Genomic DNA, 9,644 nt, shown 5'->3' on the forward strand with positions numbered 1-9,644 from the left:
TCCATTATGTAGGCATGATTGATTAAATCATTGACCACTGATGATTGAACTCAACCTCCAGCTCCTCTCCCCTCCCTGGAGGTCCAGGGGCGAGGCTGAAAGTTCCAACTCTCTAATCACATGGTTGATTCCTCTGGCAACAAGCCCCATCCTGAAGCTATCTAGGGGCCCACGTCATTAGCAAAAGCTCAGGTGTGTGGAAAGGGGCTTATTGTGAAAAAGAAAAGATGCTCGTGTCAGTCAGGAGATTACAACGGGTTTTGGAGCTCTGTGCCAGAAACCAGGGACAAAGACCCAATATATATTTTTTATCATACCACAGTTTGTTAAACACAGATGGCTAGGCCCAACCCCTGAGTTTGTGATGCAGTAGGTCTGGAGAGGTGCTTGAGAATATGTATGTTAACAAGAATTCCAGATGCTGCTGCTGGTGCTCTGCAGAGGAACTACACACGGAGAACCTCTGTCTCTGAGGGTGACAAAATGGTGCGATTTCTCTTTTAAATATTATCCTTCTGACTCATGGGTTTCCTCCCTTTCTCAGTTCCGCCAAGTTTTCTGTAGACCAGCATCATTTTGTTCAAAAGTGCCACCAAATTTTGCCTCAGAGCAAGAGACCCCTGGGACATGACAGATGCTTACATAGAGTTGGGAGCAGTAAAATGGCACATCTCGGTAAGAGGGGAGAATTCTAGAAAGGATGGCAATGGAAAATGGAAGCCACTAGGACAGAACTCATACAGCTGGGCAAACCAGGTCCAGGTGAGGCAGAGCCAAGCCCCTTCAGCAGGTAGAAGGGAGAATTCTGCTTCCCTTGGAGAAGCAGAATCTTTTCCTCCTTGAGCCTCTAATGGTCAGAGCAGAGCATTTGAGGCTCAACTCACTTTAGCAGAGGTTCCTGCATACTGAGACATCCCTGTGTAGCTTGATCTTCCAGCTCCCTTGTTCCATGTCCCAGAGTTGAACATCCTGTTTTGGTCAGCATTACTTTGTATTTTCCCTTCAATTCTATTTTACTTTGGATTTTAATTAATTTGTATACATATGTATGTAGCCACAAATTATCTAAATTCTGCCTTATTGTTTCACCATTCTCCCTTTCTAAACTCAAATCCACTCAGTTCCTCAGATGCGCCATTTACTGGCTCAAGAAGTTATCCTGCATCCAACTATGGGTTAAAACTCCTTTCCAAATCAGGCTGAATACCCCTAAATCTACAGTGTCTTTTGAGAAATGGGTGCTTGTGTGGTAAGAAAAACAAGCTTAGAAACCCTGACTGACCCTGTTTTCAGTTTCTCATTGGAAATTTGCCTGCCGCCTTCATGCTGCCCTCTTGGTGGTCCAGAGTCCCCTTGGGATTGGCCGACACTCCATGGATATCTCAACCCAGGTGAGGCCTGAATACTCTGGAGCTCCCACCCTTCCCCTGGCTTTGATTGGCCCTGAAAAGGAGAGTGGATAAAGGGACTGAGGTAAGAAACACATTTAGGGATAAGAAAAGTTGAGGTGATATAGTGACATGATTAAGACCACTCGCTTAGGAGTCAGGCAACCTGGGGTTTGAATTCTGGTTTTGTCTCTTACTAGTCATGTGATTTGGGGCAAGTGAATGTCTATTTGCCTCCATTTCTGCTTCTGTAAAATGACACTGGTGATACCTACGCCGTATAGAGTCAGCATAGTAGTGGTTAGAAGCATAGACTCTGGCCCTAGATGGCCTGGTTTCAAATTTTGGCTTGCCCTTTAGTGGCTGCAAGGCCTTGAGTGAGTTATTTAAGCCCTACGTGTCTCAGCTTCTACACTGAAAAAGGAGGGTGATAATAGTACCTGCTTCATTGAAAGTGGTCGTATGTCTTATTTGAGGCTCCTGAATATTCATCTGGTTGCAGTCTCAAGACTAAAATCAAGCTAAAGAATGAAGTAATTCCTGACCCCTAAAAGCTGAAGTCTGAGAAATGCTGAATGAAGGATTTTGATGGCATTTTATGATCCCTTTGTTTGTGTGTGTATGTTTGTAAGAAATAAACATTGAATTGTAGACAACAGAAAATGTAATACAGTATCCATCTGTGGTTGGTTGAATCCATAGATGCGAAACCCACGGATATGGCAGGCCGACTGTATTCATTGTACTATGTAATTTTGTGTAAGAGACTTGAGAATGCACAGATTTTGGTATCTGTGGGGGACCTGGAAACAATCCCCTGTGGATACCGAGAGACAACTATATTTATAAGTGCTCTTTACTCCTCCCAAGAAATCTATTTAATAAAAATAGATCGAAAAATAAAAGGAGAAAAATGAAAGAGGGAGCCAGATGTAGCTTGGAACCTGGGTGTGCTAGGAGTGGCAACCCGAAAGCAGTGGGGAGGGTGAGGGGCACGACTGGAGTGGAGCTCAAGGCAGCAGTTAGCGGGAGAGCCAGGCTGGAACTGGGGAAGGAAGGAGACGGGAATTTAAGTATCTGCAACTTTTGTTTGTCAAACTCAAGGCAAAACTTTGTCAAATGAAACATTGGAGACCTTAAGAATCAGTATAATGAGACAGTGAAAATGGATTTTAGTAAGAGTTTGGAAATTTCTGAAGGAAATCATGATGAGTATACCAAGGGAAAGAGGCCCTCATGGCCAAGCATTTTCCCACTGTATTAATGTCAGGAATCACTTCACTCAACTTTGCCATATAATTGAGATAATCTATAAAAGGCAAACGGCACGCAAAGGAAAATTAACATGATGAAATCCTACTTTTCATTATGGTGAGTCAAAGAATGTCTGAATTTGAGTAAGTGCACCGTTAAGAATGAATCACTCATAATCAAGTAAAATGTTTGTTCAGGTTTATTGAACAGCATTAGATTAACAAGAAGCATTAAAGAATTGGATACCAGAGACCAAAAAAAAAAAGTCTTTGCAAAAAATGTGAGTAAAAAGTCCATCAAAGCAAATGTATAAAGGAGTATACCTGAATATCACCCTTCAAATGCTTTTCCTGGATATTCTATGGATTTAAGTCTGGGGATCTTTGAATGTTATTAGTTTTTATGTGTGACAATAAATCTTATAAAGGAACTCTTTAAAATTGAAGGACCTCATTCCTCTCAATAGTGAGCTTTTAAACAGAAGACTCTACTATACGAAGCCCTCTGTCTGCTGTCATGTCAAAGTTCCATGAGTTTCCCAGGCAGCTTTTCCAGGCTCTTATGGAAGCCTGGTTTTCTTAGCATGTAAAATGATTGATTGAAATCATACCATTATTTCCTTCTTAATTCAAGCCACGTGTTCAGAGTTGAGGTTTAACTTCTCATTCCCTTATTTTCCAGGAAAATTTAGCATTAAACAATAGGTATATTATCAGAAGAAATGCATATGATTTATAACTAAGTAAGTATCCTCAAAGAAACTTTCCTCCTTGATGAATAACAATGTAAACTCCAAGTGTATAGGGTCCTGTATTCGCAAAAAGCTCAAGTTTGCCCCATCAGCTTCTGCAGGGTTATTTTTACATACATTCTCATGCTTGCTTGTATGTGGAAGACTTTTTCTTGGGAAAGATTCAATCAAACACAAAACTAAAACCCAGAGCAGGAATGAGGGGGGAATGCAGGTATCCTCAGTGGGGATATTGGCCTCAGGTAGTCATACTCTTAGATACTGGAGTTGGTGGAGTTGAAGGAAAAGTTTTTCTGTGAAACAAAAACAAAAACAAGAGAGTCATGTTTAGAGAAAGACTTACCAGAAACTTTGGCTTTCCTCTGGAGATATAAAACAAGAAATATTGTGCATATTGGCTTCAGTTTAGTTAACTGAGCTGCTGGAATGAGTCACCTCAACTCTGTCTGATAAATAATAATACTGAATAGGCATTTGTTTTAGGAACTTCTCATAAATTTTTTTTTTCCTGCTTTATCTCCCCAAATCCCTCCTGGTACATAGTTGTATATCTTAGTTGCAGGTCCTTCTAGTTGTGGCATGTGGGACGCTGCCTCAATGTGGCCTGATGAGCGGCGCTGTGTCCGCGCCCAGGATCTGAACCAGTGAAACCCTGGGACGCCGCAACGAAGCATGAGAACTTAACCACTCGGCCATGGGGCTGGCCCCTAGGAACTTCTCATAAATTTAAAATGTTCCCCATGGGACGCCCTTCAATAAAAATTTGAAAACCCTTCAGTGGAATCTGAAAACCCTTGGTATGCCTGACTTACCTCCATAATACATTCATTAATTTTTTTGTTGATTTGGCTTTAGGGTTCAAGCACACAACGGACTTATTCTTCAACCAAATTCTGGGGGGAAACAAACGAAAATAAAAATAAAGCAATTTAGTCAATCCTGCACTTAAGGAAAGAGTTGAGTATAAAAATAATTATTCACAGATGAAGTGAAATTGGAGGTGGCAGTTTTAGATCTGTGGTTGGTGATTTGTACCATTAAATCTGAAGAATAAGAAAAACCCTATTTGTAGACTGGTATGTGTGAGCTGGTGGAGCTGAATATGAAGTTGTCAGAATCTCACATGTCCAAGGTTAGCGTTTGGTTGACAACCTTTATATGAATTGGAGGTGGACCAACTAGCTGACTCCTAGGTCGGCTCCCTTCTAAGGTTATATCACAGTATCTTCAAAATGTGTTCATTCATTGAGCTTGGGAGAACAAAACAGACTATAAGAAACACTCTTTTGAGGACCTTTCATTTAAAAAAAATTCAATGAAATTTAAAGTGGGAGAGGTTACAGAGCTGATTGTTCTGAGTGACATCTACATTTTGTGAACCACCATTAGCAAGGCTTTCACTGTTCTAAGAAATTAAGCAACAACAAAAGCAGCAACAACAATTAGTAGCTGATATTGATCAAACATTTACAATGTGCCGGCCACTATGCTCAGCAAGTAATATGGATTATCTCAATTAATCTCAAAAAAGTCCTATGCTGGAAGAACTATTATTTCCTCACCTTCAGATGAGGAACTTGAGGTTTAGAGAGTTTAAACAAATTATCCAAGATTGCACAACAAATGAATGATAGAGCAGGATTCAAATGAAGGTTCTCTGACTCCATAACCCATACTTTTAGCCACTGCTCTACATAGGCGTGATCTGAAGGGTTACCAAGTGCCAGACTCAGTGTTGAATGTTTTACCTGCAGTGGAAGAAGTGAGGTCTCCCAGGTGAGAGCAAACTGGGAGACTCTACTCCTTATTGGGGTAACTTGAACAAAACACAATTTCTTGACGTGTCATTTATCTTAGCTGTAAAATGACAAAGCGAGGATCCATCCATCTAGCTTTGAAACTCTACCCTTGTAAGTGAATCTGTGAGAGGTCAGAGATCATAGAACTGTTGAGTTGTTAGGCAAAACCTTCCAATTTGGTTTCTGAATTCATGATGGAAAAACAGATTTCTGACCATCTGGACTCACAGTATCTTCCCCCGTGACTGCTATGAGTTTCTCAATAATTTGCAGCTTTTTTTTTTTTCTGTATCTGGTTAAAATTCAGAAATGCAGAATTTGGTGAGAAGATATGAAATCAATTTTTGTCACCTCCAAATGATGGAAGTTGAAGTAGAGAAAATAAGGGTGCATTACTTCCCTTGGTTGGGAGGTGAGACACTTGACTCATGGCAGAGGAAATGTAATGAAAAGAAAGGAGTGTCAGTTTTCTGCACAGCCAGAGAGACTGCTCCCACATAGGTCATGGCTAGACTTCACATCTCTGAGTTTGAGGGCAATATTCGTGGTTTCACTGGCAAAGACATTAGTGAAAGGATAATGCTTTTTTAATGAAAAATTTTGTACATATTTTTGATATCCCATATTTCTTTTTTACAAGTTGAATATAACTAGTTCAAGACTCAAAGCACTGATATCAAAATGGGATAAATAAAAAGTGCGTCCTTACAAACATTTCAAAGTCTAAAGAGGTCCCAGGGAAGAAATGGTAATGAAAGCCAAGTCAGGGAGGCCCTGAGAGAGATGCTATGCAGAATAAATATGACAATGTGTTGTGAGCGCTCGGTTCATTAACATAGATCCAGGAAGGAGAAATGAAAGTTGTAAGTAGTGATATGCAAAAGATCCCCAGCAAATTGCTGTAAATTTTTAACAATTTACAATCTATTGTTGTAAATATTCAATACAGCAATCCAACATTTGTTGAGCCTCTAGTATATGCCAGGTAAGGGATAAAGCACTGGGAATAGAGAAATAAATAATATCTGATCCCTGTCTATAAAGAACTTATTTTCTGGTGGGAGTGAAAGAGAAAAAAAACAAACCTGATTGTTTCAATGCAATGATGCTATAATAATTGCAGCTAACATTTGCTGAACATTTCCCCGGTACCAGGCACTGGGCTGGGGCTTTACATGCAGTGTGTAAAGTCTCATCTGATGTGTCATGGAAAATGCTATGATAGAAGTATCTGCAGATTTCTCTGGGAGTACAAAAAAAGGAGGGCCACAGTAGCAAGTGGTCATACCTTTTCAAAAAAGAAAATATCTATTAAATCTCTTGCAGCCACTTCTGTCCCCTTAGCCTAACTTTTTAATCAGTTATGGGATCAAAGTTGATAGAACCTAAAGCTAAGGGAGAGTTCCATAAAATAGACGTTCGACCAATGACTATTGGTGTTACTTATTTTCTTGCTCTTTAAATTCTGGGGAACAAAGCATCTGCTTCTGCTGGCAATTTGTATTTGGCGGATAAGAGGCTGGGTGGGGGAAAGTGTGGGTAGAATCCTGAGTCTGTCCCTTCTAAGGGTACCCCCATTCGTTAACCTCCCTAAGCATGTGTTTCTGCATCTGTAAGGGAGGGATAACAATAGACATACCTTAATAGGGCTGTTGAAGGAATAAAATGAGAGAGTGTGCAGCAAGCACTTAGCTCAGGGCCACTGCAAAGTCTGTACTTTACAAATACCGCTGATTCTCAATCATCATTAGCCTGAGAATTGTTAGCAACACTGAAAGTAAATCACTTTGGGATTCTTGAGTAAGTAAGAACACTATGTGGCAATATTCGATCTGAATTTCATTGAGAGGAAGGAATAACGTATATATTTTTCTTGCAACTTACATGACTTCCATGTTTGGGCACCCGTTCCCAGGGGAAACAATTTGAACCCGGTCAATGTGGCGGATGGGGAAGAAGAATGAGGTGTGTTGGATGCATTTACACTTTAAGTTTGTATTATAGGCCTCCAGAACACCTGTAAACACAGAATCAGTTATTTTAATCCTTTCGCATGTAATTCATAACTAGAACTTAATTACTAATCTTTCATACGGTGCGTTTGAAGATTTAAAAATTTCAAGCCTGTGCTTCCACCCACGTGACTTTAGTTTGTGTATTTCTGCTTGTCGTGGCTTATTTTCAAATATTTTCTACCAAAATCATAAAAATAAAACTAGTTTTTTTAAAAACACAATACCTATGGAAATTTGTGGTAGCGTTATATTGGTACTCAGGTGATTGTCCAGATAATAAAATTCGAGAGCTGCCACTATCAGCTATAATTAATGCAATATAAAATCAACTGATCTTTACTCCCAACACGTAAAAATCGAGGACATGAACTCCTTACAGTCCCCAGAGCAATAACAAGCTGTAGCAGAGTTCTCTCTTATACTCCCTCCCCTCAACCCTCCTGGTCTCTCAGTTTGAGGAAACACCACGGAAGACACTTTTCTGTTTTTGTTGCAAAAACGTCTCCATCTCAGTTGCAAATCATTACCAAACATCTCAGTTGCGAATCATTACCAAACAAAAACCAGTAATAAAAATTCAAGACTATTTTTATTCAACAACAAAGGTTACTAGTACTAATCCTTTTATATGTAATTCATTGCATGCATTTTAATGAATTCTACCCTCTTTATCTCCAGTGCCTACCATAGCACCTGACATGTATTTGCAAATAAAAGGGACCTGACTCTCAAGGTGTTTACAATTTAGTGGGGGAAGCCAATGAACCAAAACTAAAATATCACACAATGTTATATTTCACCCAAGGTCCAAGCTGCATTATGAGAACAGAGGGCTTTGCCAGGAGCATTGGAAAAGCATCATGGAGGAATAGAGAGATGAGGGGCTTGAAGAACGAAAATAATGTGTGAAACAAAATAAAAATTGAAACCAAAGTTCCCTACATTTTAAGAACAAAAATTTGTTTTCTACACCTCAGCAGAATATCATTCTGCACATGCACCAGATTCGTTCAGCTGTACAAAAACTTACACTTGAACTAGATATTTATCTATTTACACAGAGATAGCCTCCTCATTCAGGCTTGAAAGACTGCTTCTTTGCAGAAAGCGCAGACATGGTTCATGTCAGAGCTAACCATATAGAACTGTATCAGACTTTCCCTGCAGGAGACTAACCAGTTGGGGTCAATAATCTTTAAACCATATAAAGGGTCTGGTCAGAACACGGGTAGCAATGAAAAGCAGAACAAAGAAGAGACACAAGGAAAGAATTAGTTATAGCAGAACTGAATCTGAAAAAGGCCGGGAATAGACAAACCAAGTATAAGTCACATGGGACATTGGACTTCCAGCATCTCCTCCTTCTATGAATAACAATCTTAATAATATAAATGCTTCCAGCCTCTAAGAGTTACATCCCTAAGCACCTTACTTTTAGAAATCTAGAAGCAGGTGAGCAGTTTTCTCCCCTTCAGTCATATTTCCCCCCATTTTCTAATTGAAAAAAAACACATTGAAACGGCTGAAGACCATTTCTGTTCAAAGCACAATGACTACATAAGCGAAAGTTCTCACCATGGACTGGAGAGAGGCTGCAGAGCAGCAGTGTGAGAAGCAGAGATCCTGGGATGAACCTCATTCTGCCTCAAGGTGGAGTTCAGACTTCAGCTCTGAGTCTAAACTGTGGGTTCTCAGCACAGACTCCTATTTATTTATGCCAGAAAGAGCCCTCCCACTGCCTTTGTCTCTAGTAGGTCAGCTGCATCATCAGTTTTAAAAGCCCCCAAATATTGCTGAGCTTGCTTTTTTTGAACTCCTCTTGCAAATTCTATGAATTTGCTTCAGAGCACTGTTAGTCTAAAAAGATGTCTTTTGAACATGTAGACTATAAATGGCAGGGATGCTGCAGGAATCTGGAGGTGGGGCGGGCGGAAAAAGATACCAGTTTGGCGGCTCCACAGCACTCTCTCTAGGACCACTATCAGTGATGGTGGCTTTGATCGCTTCTGTCAGTGAAGGGTCAGCAGACTTTCTCAATGGCATTTGAACATATGCTCCATGAAATTAGGGACTCAGTTGGGCACATCATTTTGTCCCTAGGACTTGCAAGAGCGTCGAGACTTTGGTGGGTGCTCAGTAAATATTTGCAGATCCAGGGAACTTCTCTGTAAAGACAGATCCCTATGCTGACTAGGTTACTGTTTTTCCAGACTTCCCCACCTCTTATTTCACTATCTGAAATACATGATTATGTAATCTGACCACTGTGGAAATCCTGGAAGGGGGCAAGTTCTGTGTCCCCTGCTTGGTGTGCCTGTGTCTGGCGGAAGGGAGGGAGGCCACGGCTTTGAGGAAGAGAATCTTCCTGGCTCTGGTATGCATGTTATTGAGCTGGAGAGTTATTGAGGGTTAGTGGAGGGTACCATTAGGATTTCAT

General features: G+C 40.4%; 1 protein-coding gene across 1 annotated transcript; it reads right to left on the reverse strand.

Moving 5' to 3' along the window:
- Positions 1 to 2,818: 2,818 nt before the first annotated feature.
- CXCL13 (C-X-C motif chemokine ligand 13) lies at positions 2,819 to 8,935 on the reverse strand. The gene is made up of 4 exons (XM_003364667.5): positions 8,783 to 8,935; positions 7,077 to 7,209; positions 4,206 to 4,286; positions 2,819 to 3,686 (listed from the first exon to the last, which is right to left on the reverse strand). The coding sequence occupies exons 1-4, from the start codon at positions 8,844 to 8,846 to the stop codon at positions 3,632 to 3,634; spliced, it is 333 nt and encodes a 110-aa protein (XP_003364715.1). The 5' UTR covers positions 8,847 to 8,935; the 3' UTR covers positions 2,819 to 3,631.
- Positions 8,936 to 9,644: the final 709 nt, after the last annotated feature.

This window comes from Equus caballus, chromosome 3 (assembly GCF_041296265.1).
Source record: "Equus caballus isolate H_3958 breed thoroughbred chromosome 3, TB-T2T, whole genome shotgun sequence".
Taxonomy (NCBI): domain Eukaryota; kingdom Metazoa; phylum Chordata; class Mammalia; order Perissodactyla; family Equidae; genus Equus; species Equus caballus.